A 19813-nucleotide genomic window follows, 5' to 3' on the forward strand; every position below is an offset into this window, starting at 1 on the left:
GGGGGGTACAATAACTTCACCTCCTAAACTCTAAACGACTTTCCTTTCTGCTGACATCACAAATCCCTCTTTTTTAACTCCTCCCCCTTCAACCTCCTGACTTCATTCTGCTATGTAACTCTCACTGGATAAAGCCAAGTCCTACTCTACATTTTTCATTAAATTTATTTATTGATTTTTTTCTGATTGAATATGAATATGAAATAAAAAAAATAAGTTATTTACTCATTGAAAATCGTGTTTTGAAAATGCTTCTCAATGTTTAATAGTCAAAGTGAAGGTTAATGACATTTTAATGGTTTCTTGAAATTGTAAATAAAACTCGTTCAAATTTGTACTCTTGACGTTTATTCATATTTAATTGTGAAATTTGCTATTTATTTATTTTATGAAATTTGCTAGCAATTTCTTAATTAAAAGTTTTCTACACCATTTTTTTTGTTGCAGACAACAAATGTTATTGTCAATACCACCTGGTACATAAAAGTCCACATGAAATTGAAATGTACTACCACTTTCACTTTCATAATGCACTTTTTTTAGGTTTTACTGTGCTTAATTCATTGGTGCACATTATTCCAAGAAAAAGTGCATTCATAATCTTTTATCAGAACACAATAACTTGCTCCACCTCCGAAACAACTTTACTTTCTGCTGACATCTCAAATCCCTGTTTTTAGCTCCTCCCCTTCAACCACCTCACTTCATTTGTCTATGCAATTCAATGGAAAAATCCTTCTCTACATTTGTTTTCAATATTGAATATCCCATTTCATATGGAAATATGTCATATTAAGAAAAACAAGTTACATTCCTTGTTGACTTCAAGTCATTTCCCCTGTATCCGTAGCAGTAGTGTGGCTATGTGCATGTAAGCAATCAATTGCACTGCTTCATCTGCACCCAGCATCTGTGATTCTGCCCTTCAGCAAGAAACAATTTACAATTTGTTTTGCTTAATTCTGGCTACACATGATGAACTGAAAGTCATTTGTCATTGGCTCTGTGCTTTAATGAGAAACAGTGATACAGTTTCGGCCTGTTCACTCCTCCAGGAGGCGCTGTCAGTGGTGAGTGAAGACCAGTCTCTGTTTGAGCCTCCGTACGCTGCTGCTGCTCCCTTACCCAAGACAGACATGACTGCGTCCGGCGCACAGGACTACGGTCAGCCTCACAAGATCAACCCTATCCCCCCTCAGCAGGAGTGGATCAACCAGCCGGGCCGGGTTCATGTCAAACGAGAATATGACCACATCAATGGATCCAGGTGTGGCAGAAAAACCCCCTTTGTTGCCATTATTTTGTGTTTCTGAGTTGTTCTGTCTGAAATGAGCATTAGTAAGCAGTAGCCGATCTGACTCTGCTGTTTTCTTTCTAGCAGAGAGTCCCCGGTGGACTGTAGTGTGGGTAAATGCAATAAAATGGTGGGTGGGACCGACGCATCTCAGATGAGCTACTCTGTCTACATGGATGAGAAGTGTGCTCCGCCCCCAAACATGACAACCAATGAGAGGAGAGTTATCGTCCCAGCAGGTATTCGCACTTCGTCTCGTCATGATTGTGTATTGAATGCTGCATTTATAGGGTCACAAATTTAATACACTGGAAAAATGATGTCGAAACAACTTTCACTCAGAAATTGTAGGTCAATTTCATGATTTATTACAAAAAAAAACAACAACAAAAAACAGCAAATAACTAATTTAATTAAATGTGAAATTTTGAAGTAGAAAGGCTGAAATTGTATTTTCTTTTAAAACATATTCCAAATAACCAGTATTATTTGCAACTTCAAAAAAAAGTAGTATTACTGTGTACCAATGAGGTATTAAAATAAAATATTTTCTTATTACATTTTAAAATAGATGCATTTTAAATATAAAAAGGCTCAGTTCTCAGTTAAACAAAAAAATAAATCTGCCATTATTTAGTCACTCTCAAATTGTTCAAAACCAGTATGAAAGAAGATATTTTGCAGAATGATGATGGTAGCCATTGACTTCCACAGTATTTTTTTTTTCATAATGTAGACATCAATGGCCACCATCAACAGGTTTCAGCAGGGTGAGCAAATAATGATAGACTTTTAGTTTTTTTTGTGTGAGCTGTCTCTTTAAGGTATAAAAGCTGCACTAAAATGAACTGTAAAAATATTGTTTCTAAACATAAGCAGCCAACAGTATTCATGTCATTATTTTCTTGAAATTGCAATTGATTTTCCACAAAATCTTAATGATGATCTGAACCAAACGAAAGTTGCTGGAGAAAACAAGATACTATTGAAAATAAGAATAATGCATGCCCTTTGTGTGTTTGGAACAGTCATTATTTTTGGGATTTCCATTTGCAACCACTAATAAAGCATAAATGATTACTTTGTTTCTCTGAAAATGCTGAATGTTTCTGTAAATGAAACTAAAAGATCTGCTCACTGCTTTAGTCCTCGCATTAAAGTGGTGATATAAACCAGTGATAACTGCCTGTAAGCTATCTAATCCTTGAGTCTCCAGCTAATTTGTGACTTTATTTCCATTCCAGACCCTTCTCTCTGGTCTCCAGACCATGTGCGGCAATGGTTAGACTGGGCCATCAAAGAGTATGGTCTTCAGGAGATCGACACAGCCATGTTCCACAACACAGATGGAAAAGAACTTTGCAAGATGAGCAAAGAGGACTTCCTGAGACTTACCAGCGTCTATAACACGGAGGTCCTGCTCTCACATCTCAATTACCTCAGGGAAAGTAAGTCCACCACCTCTTTGTATTCGTTTGAGATTGGCTATAGTTTGGGTTTTTCACTTTTGCTGCCATTCTCTTAGTGTTTTTGTGCCTTCAAATGTGTAGCATACTGCTTTTCTATGCCTCGCTTTATGATGTCAGAATATATCGTAACCCTAATATTTTCATATTTTTGTCACACTGTCAGAAAAGAAACTATGCAAGAGCTGTAGAAAAAATAATATGCACTATTTAGGTACTAACATGTACACTTTAGGTACAAACATGTACCTTGTAGGGACTAAAATGCGATTGTTTGGGCATAAAAAAGGTGTAACTTTTGAAAGTGTACCGTTCCAGTGATCTTTTTAATGAGTGTACCCTTTCAAAAGGTAATAATATGTACATTTAAGGTATTAATAAGCACCCTTTAGGGGTAAATTAGGTACAAAAGTGTACAAAAGTGGACAGTGCCCCAGGGAGAGCTTGTGTACCTAAGACATAAATATATAACTTAATAACTAATCTCACACTAGTATGACAGAATGCATTAATGACTTCAAAACAAAATCAGCTTAATTGCAATTTCATCAAAAATCACTCCAAAGACATTTTAGAGCAGTGTTTATATTTTGTTTATGACTATTTATGAGGTGCCAAGCAACTGACCAATACATTGTTCCCAAACTATTTAGAAAAGCTTGTAATAATGGTACCACAACAGTAAAATGTTTGGAAGTAATTGTAACTGTTTAGTGCATGACTATCCATGCACGAAATGGAGCCTAGTTTTTTCCACATGGCTGCTGTCATTGTTTTTAGTCACTCAAACCACACTGAGATCAAGTTTACAGCAATATTTTATAACATACTTTTTAATAGTTTGCACATTACGTTCACTTTTTATTCCATTGGAAGGCTTAGGGAGGGCTCCCGTCTCGCTCCACCTGCTTGACTTTTACTGGATGCATTTGGTTTGGCAGCGTCGCAATGATTATGAATTTCAGCAACCATCCCGTCCAGAGCATCTCCCCCTGAGCGCTCTCGGCCCCAGACTTAGAGAGATGAAGCCCAGGTGCATGGCCTCAGGAGACATGCCTGCCTACACACTGCACGGGAACGTTTATCCCTAATTTACAACAGAGGCATCTTGCCCCATTTCTCTTCCAAAGGATTTCTTATGTTATTTCCCCAAATGTTTTGGCTAGAATCCCACGGCTTTGGTGAAAACTAAGTCCACTCATCCACTTTAAAACGTCAGTGCCATCTATAAGCGAACTGTCGGAGGACACGCCACATCTGTGAGTGAATTGTTTGCACGAGAATCGCGTCAGTAAACAGAACTACGCATTCTCCGAAGGGTCGCATTTAGATGCAATTTGCTGGGATGGCGAGAGCAGCTGGCCCATCCAAACATTATGACAGCAGCCCGCTTCTGAGGTGGGTGGAGTCCCAACAGCAGTTAAAACGGTCCTCCTTAAAAAATAGTGATGGATTCTGCTGTGAGGTAATGGGAACTTTATTCCATGGGTGTCAACGGTTTTGTGCTGGTGGCCAGGCTGTGGGCCTGCATACAGACTCGGAGTATAACAGAGAGCCATTGTGAGTTGTAGGGCAGAGCCCGGCTTGTCTGCGAGCTGTCAGGTGTTTTTTTGTTTTTTTTTAAGAGAACTCGGTTTTGGAGTTTTCATTAGGGACGAATGCCCCGGGACTGAGCCAGAGCTTATGCGCCGGGCATTGTGGATCTGCCTTCCGCTCTTTCTTTGATTTAGCCTGTGTGTTTTGGAAACTGAAGAAATGGTTCGTAATCCTTCGCTCCACCATTTGTATTGCCTTGGAACACGTCCCGAGTCAAAATTAAATATTAATAAGAGCAATGGTCCCATCTACCAGAGGCTACTCACTCTCGGCCAGAAGACATTTGTGTTGCTTTTACCTGTTTGTGACTTTAAACGCATAGTTCACCCCACCAAATATCATTTACTCACCCTCAATTTATTTGAATACTTTTTTATTCTTTTCAGGGACACAAAAGGAGCTATCTTCAAACATGTCTCAGTGTTTTCCCATCAAATTATAGGCAATGGTCCAAAACAAAGGTCCAAAGCAACCCATTGAAACCCACTGATTTTCAATTGTCATTGTCAAATAAAATAAAATAAAATAAAAAAAATCTGTGAAATTTACATATAAAAAAAAACTATTTAAAAAATATGGAAGCAGCAATTCAAAGTTTCACACTATTCAAAATAAAGGTTATTTATTGCCATGTTGGATGCAAGAAGACATTTTAACCTCCACTGGACCTTTCCATTCCACTAAAAGCTTCTTCTTCTTCTTCTTCTTCTTCTTCTTCTTCTTCTTCTTCTTCTTCTTCTTCTTCTTCTTCTTCTTCTTCGTCTTCTTCTTCTTTTTTCTCTAGATTATTAAAATGTTCTTCACACACAAAAAAGGTGGTTCTGCAAGATTCTCCAAAGAACTGATCACTAAAAATAATTTTGGGAACCAGAAATGACCCGCTTTTGGAACCATTATAAGTCTACAGATTGACATTTATAATAACAAAAATAAAATTATTATTATTATAAATTATTATTAATAATAATAATAATAATACACCAAATAATTAATGGAAATAATGATTTTCTTTTATACCGACAACCACCCTACGAACTCAGGTGGTAAAGAGATAAATCAACGTTAAAGATGTAGCAAAAACCCAATGTATGTAACTTAAAAAAATTAAAAATAAAAATCAAATGTGAGCTATCAAACATGCAATTCTGTAAATTTCAAGTTACATTTTTTTCACTGTAAATTATAAGGTGAATTGTTCTTTTTCACTTCCAAAAAGCTGACAATTTAAATGTATTTTTACTGTGAAATTACATGAAATGACCCATTAGATATATATTGCTGTTTTTAGAGTTAGGGAACTCACCGTTAGCCAATTAACAGGTTTGTACTGTTAAAAGTACGATCTTATTTATGAGCAAAAAGTTGAAACATTCTGAAAATATAAACCACAACATGAGGGTGAGTAAATAACAGAATGTACATTACTCTAGGTGAACTGTCTCTTTAAGAGGACAATGTTTCATGTAGTTTACATGTGTGTACATGTATGTAGGTACATATGTTTGAGTGAGCTCTTTAGAGCCCCGGGGCTCAGGGTTTGAAACCAAAGATTATCTCTTTCCTCTCGCAACACAAACAAACACAATCACAATAAAGCCCTCTGGTTCTGCTCACACACTGGGCCTGGATCCGCAAACACACTCGCAAACACACTCGCACACACACACACACACGCATCCATCGGCTCGCTGTTTGCCAGTGTGACAGTCGGCAGCGTAATCATTTCATACACATCTGTGTACATGCTGTGATGTTTACATAGAGTCTGATTAACATTCCTTCGTGTTGTTGCTTATACACAGCGGAGCAGGGCAGGGTCGAGTCCCGCCTCTGGCCAAACTGCAAGCAAACATCTGACGCATACAGTACACAAATACACACACACACACGCATCAGAACGAGCCGAAGATGCAGAGCTGGTGAATAGGTACTGCTGCTGGAGCTCGATGGTGCTGGAGGAGGTTTTGTTTTGACTTTGCTGTTGGTCAGTTATTCAGATTTTATTAGTGATTGCCGCTCACTCGCCAATGTGCTTTCAATTTGGCTGCAATTTGAGAATTTGTTGGAATTTCATTGCAGGAGGGGAGCGGAGCTGAACTGCTGCCTTTATCTAAACACATACACACACTGTACAGACAGCGTGTGTGTGCGTTTTTGTGACAAATGAGGACATAAATTTGTATAATGACAAAGCGTAGGACTATTTTTTACTAGAAATGAAAAATGTAACTGTTTAAAAGTTGAAAAAGAAAGAAAGCAAGCAAGAAAGAAAGAACCTTGAAAATAAATTGAAAAATAGATTAAAGAACCTGAATTAAGATAGATAGATAGATAGATGGATGGATGGATGGATGGATGGATGGATGGATGGATGGATGGAATAGATGATAGATAGATAGATAGATAGATAGATAGACAGATAGACAGATAGATAGATAGATAGATAGATAGATGATAGATAGATAGATAGATAGATAGATAGATTGATAGATAGATAGATAGATAGACAGATAGACAGATAGATAGATAGATAGATAGATAGATAGATAGATAGATAGATAGATAGATGATAGATAGATAGATAGATAGATAGATAGATAGATAGATAGATAGACAGATAGACAGATAGATAGATAGATAGATAGATAGATTGAAAATAGTTTCTAAATTTTTTTACGTATAGATTCAGTCAAATTTGTGATTTGACTTGTTTGAAAATTTTGAGACATATTGTTTATTCTTTTAATTAATACATTTATTGAAGTTGTTCAGAAAAGATTATCAGTGTACATTTTGCAAGAAAATAGTATTTCAGTTTTTCTGCTTCAAAATTTCACGCTTACTTTTTTCAGTATAAATAGATTCAAATTCAAATCCATCAGGGGAGCAACATGGATCACCAAAGCATTAGCACATGTACAACTGCACTCATAAAACTCAGCTGCTGCTTAACAAGGATGTACAGAACTTTCCTTCACTTCAGCCCTTGTTTTTTCATGCTGGTTTTTCTATACAAGTTTCTCTCTCTCTTCCACATGGATGTGTGGGGGTTATTTTTGTATGGGAACAGCAGTCTTTGATTGCTGTGTAGGGATCGCACCCCACACAAAGACTGCCCTGTTCTGTGGCCCCAAAGGCATCACTTTGGGGGGGGGTTTAGGGGCCTGGAGGTTAAAATATGTGTTCGATGCTCTCTCCTCCCCCATAAAACATACTTAAACACACTCACACATTTATTAAAACACCCTGCTATCTTCTCTGAGCTGATCAAAGAACAAAGAAATGCCAAATGCCATCCCTTCCCTCTCCTCATTCAGAAAAACAGAGAATCCCACCGCTATAACCATCAGGCCTCCATCCATATAGGAAGACTCGTGTTTTGCCAGTGCAATTTTCCTTTGCTCTGATTTATGAGTTAAAGCAGCTAAAATTAAGAGAGCGCTTCAGGGACGGCTCACTGGAAACACTCTCTGACTGCACATGAATGCCTCTCTCTGTGCGAAGTGTAGATTGTGTTTGGATTGTAATGATAAAACTGAACAGCTTGTGTGAAAAGAAATGAATGTTGAGAATCAGTGATAAATGGTTATTGCTTGATGAAGTGCCTTGTTATGGAATATGCACTTAGTTGACTTGTTGCAATGTAATTACATAGTTATTACATGGTTATAAACTAAATAAAAAAAATCCCATTGATTTTAATTAAATAAAATATCTAATCTAAAATGAAATGGTCAAAAATGTATTTCAAATGCTAAAGTTATGTTATTTATGCAACAGCATAAAATACATAGAATAGAATGAAAGTTATTATTATTATTAATACACATTATATGTCATTTTGGTAATACATTAATGTGATTAACATTTTATACAAGTGCATTTGAATAAAATTGTATAATAATTTAATATTTAAGAATGAAAAGTTATATATATATATATATATATATATATATATACGTATATAACATTTTAACAAGTTAAATTGTATACAGCTGAACTATAAGACTTGCAAGAGAACGTATATTCAATTTAAGTGTATTTATTTTTGTTCTGTTTGCTGATTTTTAGCTTCACTGCATTTAATAATTTTCTTAATTTTTAATAATTAATAATAATTAACTTAATTTTCAAGAATAGAATATAAATCTGTTTATATTATTATAATATATAATATATTATTGTATTTACATTTATATAAAGCTAAATTTGAAGTCTTGCACATTGAATATAAGTGTATTTGTTTTTGTTATTTTACTGACTGATTTGCTAACCTCACTAAATTTATTAAATATTTATTATTATAATATCTTTTTTTTTTTTGTATGTGTTGCAGGCAGCTCATCAATATCATACAACACACCATCTCATACCGACCAGTCTCCTCGCTTGGCTGCCAAAAACGGTATGACAAACCAACAATATTTTCATTTGTTCTGCAAATACAATTGCATTAGTACAATTTCACTTGAACTCCTTATGGTCCCATACGTGGATTACTAATTCTGAGGCACAAAAGGCACATTAGATGGTTATCTATCTATTATTTATTATATATTTTTTTTTATTAAATTTTTTTAGCTTGATTTGGTCTTTACATTTTTTGGGGGATTTATTCCTTTAATTTAGATAAAGTTACAATGGATCAGAACAGATCATAGATAAAACTATAGCCTAGACCACCTTTTAGCCTAGTTTATTTTTATGATGGTTTATAAACTGTCATTGTGTGAAAATGTCTGAATGGAAATATCTTTTATATTTTGTTTTATTTTATTTTATTTACAATTTTATTTATTTTCTAATTCATGCATTCATTTATTTTATTCATACATTTATTTGTTTATTTTTACTCTTCAAGCTTGATACAGTCATTATAAACTGTCATTATGTGGACATTTCCATATTAATTTATTTAATTATTTAATTTTTTTTTCACTTCATTCATTCATATATTTTATTCATACATTTATTAGTTTATTTTTACTTTTCAAGCTTGATATAGTCATTAGAATATGTCGTTGTGTGAACATTTCTGTGTGGAATTTTCTGCATTCATTTTTGGTGACTCATGCTTTTAATCTGGTTAAAGATAAAAAGCCTCAGAACAGTCCGCAGCTGAAACTATTTTACAATGTGCTGAATACTGTATTTAAAGAGCAAACTCTTCTCAGTCAGGTTCGGCTATGGATGTAATGATAAGCAGGAGCAGTGCAAGTCGTGCTCTTTCTCACTCTCTGCGTTTCGAGATTAGCATCTTCCTTTCTCTTGGATTCTGTTGGATTCTGCTTGGATTCTGTTGGCCGTGTAGTTTTATCAGCACTTTCCAAACCAAACATTTTCTTTGTCTCCAGAGGTTAATGTCTCGTAGTTCCACCCAAAGCTTGGATGAGATGTCCAGTGCAGTGACCAGAAGAGGGCGGTGTTATGTCACCATTGCGAACGCTTTGGCTCCGTTCAGCTGGAGTTGTGAACTAAAGCTTTAACTCTAAGGACTGTCATACCACAAAGGTTACTTTCAAAGACATCATTTCAGTACACTAGCATCGGGCCAGCATTTTTTGGCCGTCTCTTGCGGTTTGATCCAATCCGCTCTCATATGGTTGTGCACAGAGCCCTGTAAGCCCTAGAGGAAACACTCACTCCGTAACCAAGGCCAAACGTCCATCGAGGGCATATAGAGACTTGATTAGTGCCAGTCATTGCTTAATTTCCGTTCGGGAAAGAGGGATCACTGCAGTGCTGCAAGGCATGATGGGAATGCTTTAAGAGTAGCCTATGTTTGAGAATGAAGGAGACTCTGGGCATATTCCTAGGATACTGATACAGATGCCTTTCCAGAGTTGGAATAAACAGCCTTACAGGAAGCACACATGCTTCTCAGATTGCCGTTTTAGAAGACATTTTTGTAATTTTGTTCAACAGGATATTCATTCATTCATTCATTCATTCATTTGTTCATTCAATTCATTCACTCTAAATCAGCAACCTTTGACAGGATTACACGAAATATAAAAAGAATAATTACTATTAACTAAAATATTAAAAAGAATATTATTAAAATAAAATAAATATAAATAAAATAAAAAATAAATAAATATAGTATTATTATTATTATTATTATTATTATTATTATTATTAATAATAATAATAGTGGAACTTGTTAATAAAATAGATTAAATAGCCACTCAGTGCCAGTGTTATATCATTATAATTGATATAATATCATTTTTGGTAATATTTTGAATTATGTTTTATTAATATATTTTCTATGATAATTTTCCTGTATTAGCATTGTTGTGCATTTTTATTGTTAACTTTTAACTGTTTTATTACTATTGTTAATCTGTCAATATAGCTTTTATTAAGTTCTAAGTTAAGTTTTAGTTTTGATGATAATAACCCTGATGTATACCACAACTCTATTGCATTAAAATTATTATTTTTATGTAGTTTAACTTAGTTAATTTTAATTTTATTTTTATTCAAAATATTTGCAATTATTTAATTTAATTTAATTTAATTTAATTTAATTTAATTTAATTTAATTTAATTTAATTTGTTTAGTTTTGCTGGTTCAAAAAATAAATAAATAAATAAATTTTAAAAATAAATAAATAAAAATTCCCAGTCTGTTATGTTCCTTGGTGCTCAGAATGTGCTCGCACACTATGTTTCTGTGAGATCTCTAAAAACAGACACAATCAGATCATCATAATATTCTTACATCCAAACAGATATTCTGTATGAATATGTGAGTCTGTCAGAGCAAACCAAACAGCTCTAGCACATCTTCATTGTCTCAGACACGCAGACAGTTTGAGAGAGTTTCTTAACAAAAGTGAATATGAACAAAAAAGGCTTCTTCAGCAAGGGCTTAAAGAGTGGGATATAAACCGCTATAACCAGCCCAAATCAAATTTTTCAGGGACATTAACACATTTTCCAAAGGCATACTGGGCTTTTGGAAAAACAATAGCAGGTTACGAAAACCCCTCATATTCTTTTCTCTTCTCTCCAGATGCTTCTTATGATGCTGTACGGAGGGCAGGCTGGTCAAACAACATGCACAGCAGCAAAGGTGAGCGTCAGACGTCCATCTAGAGTCATTGACTGAAGTGGTCAGACAGTGTGTCTGATTCTGAGGCTTTAATCTGGACAGTGATACTGTGCACCAGCTGATGGCCAGTCTTTAGTTTTGGGACACTGAAGAGGCCCATTAAGTGCTTAGCAGTTGGGCCAGCTATTGCCTGTGTTTTCTTTGGATGCAGACTTGTGCGTCTGCTCGCCCAGACGAATGTGCTTAATTTCTTTCTCTGTCTCTCCTTATTTCTGTCGCGCTCTTTCTTTCCATTTCTCAGGCTCTCCTACAGTGGTGTCTCAGAACGTGTCCAAGAACACTGAACAGGCTCGGCCTCAGCCCGGTAAGCAGCAGCGCTCTGCCACGAGCACACGCATGCGTTCAAAAACATTTCTGATTTATGCATTTGGCAAGTGCATTTGCCGTATGTTTCTATTTATTCATTTTCTGGGAGTTGAACTTTTTGTGGTTTTGCAATAGTAATATTTTTTCACCAGTTCAGCTACTGGAGAGCAAGTTCAAGACTTTTAAATTGTGACATTTGTCCAGTTCAAAGGTCACGTCTAGATTCATTTCTCTTTACTTTCAGATCCTTACCAAATATTAGGACCCACTAGCAGTCGACTTGCCAACCCAGGTAACAACATGGAGGCTTACTGTTTCTGAGCTACACTGCATTTTAGGAAAACTTTTTTTTTTTTCATTTAGAGACGTATTAAAATATTAATATTTCATATTTCATCAAAATTCTGGATGATGCAGATTATTTTCATGTTATACCACTAATTATGAATTGGTTGATTCTATATTATGTCTGTTCTGTTCTAATATTCTATCATATTTAAATAATTAAAAAATAAAACACTGAAACATTAGCAAAACGTTAAAATCACTTATTTTAAATGTGAATTTAGGTGTTAATCATTTATGAAAATGGGTAGTTTTTCCTAAAAAATTAATAATAAAAAATTTGTTATTACATTTAAATCACTCCAAAAGAAATCTGCATCTACAGTGAAAAAAATGTGTGATTTATTTTGAAGCATTTTCATTAAAAAACAAGCTAAAACTAAAATTTAATTAAAATAAAATAAAATATATTGAAAAATGAAGTTTATCTGAAATAAAATAAAATAAAAATAAATATTAACACATTTTTGTTTCAGCTATTGACAAGGCATCTCATTTTATTTTAGTTTAACTTGAAAATACTAAAATAACTAAAACTGAAATAAAAAGTACAATATAGACATATAAAAACTAATAAAAATGACAAAAGCACAATACAATAACAAACAAAATTAATATAATGGAAAATATAAAACAAACAAAAAAAACAATTCAAAGTATTAATAAAAACTTTATTAATAATATATCAATTATAATATAATAACACTATAGAAATTGCTAGAATTTCACAAATAATTACCAAGAAACAGAAAGAAAAAATGTAGAATTAAATGTGAATTTTTAAAGTAAAACCTGTAAACATTTTCTAATAAAATATACTCCTATAATGTTATTTACAACTTCCAACAATATTATTTTTTTTACAGTGTACTGATATTCATTTGTGCTGTATTTAAAAAATATATATATTTACATTACATGTATTCATTTGGCAGATGCTTTTATCCAAAGCAACTTGCATTGTATTCATAATGTGCATTTTATCAGTTCTTGCTTTGCCTGGGAATCGAACCCACGACCTTGGCATTGCCAGTGCCATATGCTTACTGTTTGAGCTACATGAAGGCTTGTGGGTCTCTAGTAAAACACTCTGTCTGTGTGTTTGTCCAGGTTCAGGTCAGATCCAGCTGTGGCAGTTCTTGCTCGAGCTTCTCTCCGACAGCGCCAACTCGGGCTGCATCACCTGGGAAGGGACCAACGGAGAGTTCAAGATGACGGACCCCGACGAGGTGGCACGCCGCTGGGGCGAGCGCAAGAGCAAGCCCAACATGAACTACGACAAACTAAGCCGCGCCCTTCGCTACTACTACGACAAAAACATCATGACCAAAGTGCACGGCAAGCGTTACGCCTACAAGTTTGACTTCCACGGTATCGCTCAAGCCCTGCAGCCCCATCCCACCGAGTCCACCATGTACAAATACCCAACCGACCTGCCCTATGTGCCAAGCTACCACGCTCACCAGCAGAAGGTCAACTTCGTTTCGCCCCATCCTCCCTCCATGCCCGTCACGTCCTCCAATTTCTTCGGGCACGCCACCCCGTACTGGAGCTCTCCAGCGGGAGGGATTTATCCCAATCCCGGCGTGCCGCGTCACGCCAATTCACACGTGCCTTCCCACCTAGGCAGTTACTACTAAAACCTTCACCTTTCACCCCGCCACCCGTACGCCAAAACGTGGAACTGCACTCGAAGCAAAGACAAAAAACTTAAGCTGGAACTGGAGGGATTGTGGCCGGAAAGTTAGCAGAAGGAAGCAATGTTGAAAGAAGCTGGAAAAGAAAGAGAAAGTAGAGCAAAACGGACCAAAAAATGGCTGATCCTCTTTAAAATGGAGTACTACTTATTGGAGGACGTTGGGTTGGTGTTTGTTTTGGAGAGCGTGTGCATGTTTCTTGTGCCTTTCTACATCTGAAAGCTGCAGCGACGGACCAGAATCCCTTCTAGCCAATACAGACCACCTCTATTATGTATAAGTCAGTGAACGACTGAGAAAAGAATCACTGTAAACTCACCCTGTGTGTTTAATGCAATTGTGAACCCAGCGTTTATATTTCTGGACCTAGTCCCCGCTTCCCTTTGGATTTTATGGAAACCCGCCTCGGTTACACGACTTTATCTTCTCAAGTCGTGACTGAACTCTATTTTCTAAAGCAAATCTGGCAACTGGAAAAAATGTTGGCATTCAAGCGCCGTTTCTCCTCTTCGCCGGAGGACGTGGCGCCTGATTGTATATTAGGAGCTTCTCAGGCTAGCTGGCTCAAGCTAAACTCTCTTACTCATCTTTAGCACTCTTCTATGCTGATGACCGAGATGGCGTTGATGTGAAAGGACTGAAGCCTGCTTTATGTTTCTGACGCATGGAGTCCCGTTTCATTGGCCAGTGAAAATCCACTCGATTTCATCTCAAAACAGCCAAAGTGTTGAGTTCACGTGAGATTTGCGTCTTGGATGGACTGAATGAATGTGGGCATTGAAACAGACCATTGAAACAGCAGCACGAGACGTTGAAACCAGAGATTCGCGAACGCTGTGCGTTTGTCAGACCTATTTGCTAGTATTTTTTTTTTTGATCTAAGGTCAACTAGGCATTAAAAGCATCTTACTGTATAAATTATGCAGAGCTATTTTCATATGTGACAGTGTTAAGAATCATACGTTAATACGAGTTGACCTCGGTCAAAATGCAAACTTTTTTTTATCAGTTACTGAAGGTAGTTTGTACTACGTAGGTGTTTTGTATCTGTACATATGGGCAATAAGTTTATGAATGTTTTCTTGTATTTTCTAAAGTTGCGTCGCCATGACAATAAGAAGGTTATTTTGATACGTAGTTGATATTTTCATTCCTTAAGAGCAAATGCCTTACCAAACGTGCTTAGAGACAATCTCTTCTACATAACTAAAGGTTCCCAAAGTGCCATAACAATGCCTTAAAGCCAAATCGTGTTACTGTGCCTGAAAAAAAAGTGTTCGGACAGTGTTATACAAGTGTTTCCCCTTGTGTATTTTGTAGCATTAAGAAAAAAAGCTGATTGAAAATTCCCAGCTCTTCATCTCTTTAAGGGATCACTCTGAGATATGAAGGAACTGTGCTATTTTATATATGCAAGTATTTGGATATTAAATTTATTACTATATAAATATATATGAAATATTGCAATTAATCTTTTTTGTTAATTTAGTTGTTTCTGCAATTCATTAAGTATTACCTTTTGTAAAAGGGTCTGTTGTATAGGTAAAATGTGACAAAATAAATGTTTTTACATTAAAAATCTCTCCATGTAACTTTTTTAATGTGTGTCATTTGGGCAGTTTGAAACGATATGTTGATCGAATTTGTTAAAAGGGTGGTGTTCTAAACCGCTAAACTAAACATGTATTGGCTTACACTGAGTTCTTATGATCACATACAAATAACGGCATCTTTATCTCAGCTGTTCAATATAAAATCACTCTTGTAAACAGATGAATCGGAAAATCTGTGCCTGGCATCAACATAACTGTTTATGAATCAATCTTATGGTCTAGACTATGATATTTAATCTAATCCAGTATCAGAGGCGGACAGTAACTAAGTACATTTACTTGAGTATTGTACTTAAGTACACTTTTTGAGTATCTGTACTTTACTTGAGTATAATTTTTTCTAGGAACTTATGACTTTAACTTCACTACATTTGAAAGACAAATATTGTACTTTTCACTCCACTACATTTCTATCAAGGTCCTCAAAGTAGAAAGTCGTTACTATGTAGTAGCTTTGAAAGTCAGTAGGTGATTTTTTTCTTCTCTAAAACGTGACTTTCTTTTTTTCAGACAGTTTATCAGTAATCACTCTTGTAGGGCTACATGAAGTGATTTCCCAGCATTTTTTGAACACTGACCAGTTGCAAATGTGATATTTATTTACAACAATTCAATATATACTGGTTGATCATAAACAATCGTAGGCACATCTGAGGACCACAATGACATTACATCTGTTGAGTATTAATTTATTTGGATTTGATCTACTGTTTTGGTAAGGAAAAGACTAGATCATTAAAAAAAACCTCACTGGAAATTCTGAGATGAATAAAATAAAACAATAAAAAAATAAAGAAATCAGTGATGTAATGTCAGTGCTAAAGGATTGCAAACACATGGGTAGTCTAAGGTAAGATATATTAATTCTAAGTGTTTGGCAGTGAGAGCTCTTCAGGGCATTATCTCCATCCCACGTCTAATTTATTTTAAAGCCTCTTTATTATTTGATGTGTCATGTAGTGCGTCAGCGGGCCACAGCCTCAGACAGCAGTGCTCGATCACGCACCACCCTTCCTTACGCACAACTCTCCACGCTTTATGAGCTTTACAAATTTCCAAGTAGTCAGCGCTGCTAAGGGCAAAGAAGCTGTGACATTAACTGCTTTGTTTGGCTGTGTATGATGAGACTCTCCTGCAGGATTTACACTGGGGCCCTGCTGAATCAAGGGGAACTAGGGACCAGGAATTGATTGTATATATATTTTTTTGTTTTGTTTTGTTTCGTTTTTTTTCATTATTATATTATAGTGAAATTTTTTTACATGTGTGTGTGTGTGTGTGTGTGTGTGTTATATAAATAGGTATGGTTACTTCATAAATATAGAATTTTTACACACTGAGAGTTGTCAAGCTGACTATTTGTCATCTATTGTTTTGTCTTGTGCGCCCTCATGTGGTCATTTTTAACTGTGAATACTAAAAAATTCTGGTTGATTTTTATAAAGCCATTTTCAATTAACTAATCCACAAATTCCAATTCATATTCTTTTTAATTTATAAAAAAAAATTATATTTACAAAATGATATATACAAAATACAAATGACATTTACACAATAATGCAATATTAGCCATATCTACTAATTTACAAAGAAATACACAATCCCAGAGTGATTCAGAGCATAAACGCATCTGCTGGTTCACTGGAATTTGAAATCAGTTTACTCCCAATGACCCTGTAACAGAAGACAGTTCTAGTTCACCTCAAGGACAATTTACGCTTTTATATTTCTGTTATTGTCAGAAAAAAGAGTTTTGAACACAAGCTACTCTTTAAAATAATAACTACATTCCAGAAAATAAAAAAGTGCCACTGCACTTCATGTTTCAGTGGGTAGATAGGGGAATTTCCAGAGATAAAACACTCGTCTTGCCTCTTGTGTTCACTATGAGAGACAAAAAGCATTTGTGTCCAGTGTTTCTAGTATAGTGCAAGACGGTGACCTTGCAATGTCGCTCAGTACATGTCAGTCAAAGAGCTTTACATTTTGGTGACATTGGGCATCTCAATGTCAATCACCTCAAAGCCCTGATTATCAATGCCACTGATGGAGTGGTGATGGTGTCCCGCCTCGTTGTGGTAGCAGTAGGCACAATGAGCGGTCGGTACAGGCACCACCTTGGCGAAGTTGGAGAAGTCCACTCGGTATTTTCCCTCTTTGCTGCGGGAGATGATCGGGAGGAAGTCGTAGCCCCACATGATCTCCTGAGGGAGGTAGGAAGTCCTGACCTGGCAGGAGGAGCTGGTGGACTCAGCCGTTCCGTCGAGAAACACCACCAGCTCAAACTCCTGCTGATGCAGAGTGTCCACTGCCATGTCAAAGAACGGGCTGGTTTTGTCGATGACGTGGTAAAGGGTGAAAGGACACACAAAAAACAGGCTGTCCTTGCCGGCGTCCACCATGAAGTCAATGCTGACCTGATCCAAGATGATGGTCTCACCTTCTGGAGTGACTGTGGTCCTCAGGAGCTTGCCGTAAATCTGGCTACCAATCATCAAAGTCTTGCGCAAGTTGGCCACTCGGATCTGAAGGCAAAGGGTGCCCTTTTTAGGGCAGATAACTGCCTGGTCGGTGAAGGTTATGGTCTTGGCTCTCTTCTTGGGAAGAGCGATTTTTGCCATAACCACGCCACACCAGAAGCAGTTGATTATGGTGCCGATAAGACTCTGAATTATGATCAGAGCCACGGCTCCGGGACAGACGTCAGTGACGTACACGTTTCCGTATCCGATGGTGGCTTGGGTCTCCAGTGAGAAGAGGAAGGCGTAAGTCAGTGTGTTGACGCTGTAGACGCATGCCGTGTTATTTTCGGGTGGATTCTGCCACTTTAGGTCACCGTGGTCTCTGGCGATCCAGTACCAGAGGAGGCCGAAGATGAACCAGCTGAGGGTGAAGGACGCCACAAAGTACAAGATGACGAACCGCCAGCGGGTCTCGACGAAGGTGGTCCATATGTCCAGGACGTAGACGAAGCGGTTTCGGTGCATCACATTGCCGAACTCGATGTTGCAGCGGCCGTCTTTGGTCACCAGGCGGTATTTGTGAACTCGCCGCTCTGACATGTACTCCTTCACCACCTCTCTCAAGGAACGAGTCATTCTGAGGGTCTGTCTGGGAAGAGAGTGAAGCGATATTTGTTAGAACCAAACCAAGACCCAATGCAAAACAAAACAGCACACCGGAAACTCTCGGCTACAGCGACAGAGAACATGTTGTCCAACAGACTGAAGTATTTAGAGATAAACACTGCCTATTGTTATGCATGAGACAAGATAGCCAAATCTGTCCACATACCGTACGTGCATAGACACCTGAGTTGATTTCACATTTTGCAAACAGTAAACAATTCTTTCGAATCTGGGCCTTTTCAAATAACATTCCCAATAACTTTGAGAAACACATTACAGTTGCAATGTGATTAGTTGCTGAGGCTCTTTATTGTTACATCGCAGATATCAGATTGAACAAATTCAGTGTATTTTGTCTCTCTCTAGGACATTGTGAGAGTTCATTTGAAAGTAGTTATAGCCTGTGCTTAGTGCAAGAATAAACGCATGAGTGAGAGTGCTATTGTTTATTAAGCATTGGCCAATCTCTTAGATCTATGCAGAATGGCATCAATGTCTTTTGAGTTCATAATATAGCATTGTGCAAGGAACTGCTCAAGTGAATTGATAATCTGAAGTGGTTGATGTTTTACTGCCTCTAGTGTTCATTTCAGTATGAAATTGCAGTGAAATGTATGTATGGGTACGTTTTTGTATTTGAAATGAGCCTGGGTAGAATTTGAAGGCGAGTGACAAGACTCACATGTAAGTAGCTCTACGAGCTTAAAATATGACCACAATTTAAAAAAAAAAAGATTCAGTTTTTTATGAGCTATGCATACAAGTGCAAATCAGTTTAATCAATAGGCCCTAAACTGTCAGTTTCATCTTGCACCTGACTGGTTTCTCCGCATGCTTTGATTCACAATCATGCTACTCGTCACATTCTGAATGTTTCATTGTACTTAATTACAACAGTAAATAAAAACGCTGGTAGCGTGTTTAGGGCAATCTCTGCTTATCTGTCGTTTATGAGTGGCTGAGTACTGCTTGGTTCGCTCCAGATCCATTTGTTCCATCTCTGGAGTGTGCTTAATGTTTAATGCAGAGTCTATTAGAATACACATCAACTCTGTTCCGAAGCTCAATTACAGCACAGAATAGCAACTGTTCAGCCCAGCCAGAGGAATCCGCAGTTCCCATCCGCCACCAATCATCCGCTGTGCTGATTTATGAATTTAATGTTCCCAAAATACCATGAGGGATATCGGTGCTGATGAGCGAACCAGACTGAACATCGGATGAGCTGAGATTTACACTGCAGATGTA

The 19813-nt window shown here is 36.8% G+C and overlaps 2 protein-coding genes across 4 annotated transcripts in view; one reads left to right on the forward strand and one right to left on the reverse strand.

Annotated features, from left to right (window-relative positions):
• The window catches only part of fli1 (Fli-1 proto-oncogene, ETS transcription factor), an 18991-nt gene extending 3773 nt beyond the window's left edge, over positions 1–15218 (forward strand). The window contains exons 2-9 of one of the 3 annotated variants that reach the window (XM_016279586.1): positions 1056–1267; positions 1379–1533; positions 2539–2742; positions 8693–8761; positions 11378–11437; positions 11718–11780; positions 12027–12074; positions 13238–15218. In XM_016279586.1, coding sequence (XP_016135072.1) covers positions 1056–1267; positions 1379–1533; positions 2539–2742; positions 8693–8761; positions 11378–11437; positions 11718–11780; positions 12027–12074; positions 13238–13767 — 1341 coding nt within the window. In that variant the 3' untranslated portion in view covers positions 13768–15218. The remainder of the gene's footprint in view (positions 1–1055; positions 1268–1378; positions 1534–2538; positions 2743–8692; positions 8762–11377; positions 11438–11717; positions 11781–12026; positions 12075–13237) is intronic. The other 2 variants (XM_016279587.1, XM_016279588.1) reach the window with 2 other exon arrangements.
• A 2198-nt stretch (positions 15219–17416) lies between these two features.
• Positions 17417–18535, reverse strand: LOC107590753 (ATP-sensitive inward rectifier potassium channel 1-like). The gene has a single exon (XM_016279660.1). It carries the CDS (start codon positions 18533–18535, stop codon positions 17417–17419), a length of 1119 nt encoding a protein of 372 aa, XP_016135146.1.
• Positions 18536–19813: the final 1278 nt, after the last annotated feature.

The sequence above is a fragment of the Sinocyclocheilus grahami genome, unplaced genomic scaffold (genome assembly GCF_001515645.1).
Source record: "Sinocyclocheilus grahami isolate Dianchi unplaced genomic scaffold, SAMN03320097.WGS_v1.1 scaffold132.1, whole genome shotgun sequence".
Taxonomy (NCBI): Eukaryota; Metazoa; Chordata; class Actinopteri; order Cypriniformes; family Cyprinidae; genus Sinocyclocheilus; species Sinocyclocheilus grahami.

Coding starts and splice junctions, on each gene's coding strand:
- LOC107590753 (XM_016279660.1), bottom strand. CDS start 18,535: ATGACTCGTTCCTTGAGAGAGGTGGTGAAGGAGTACATGTCAGAGCGG.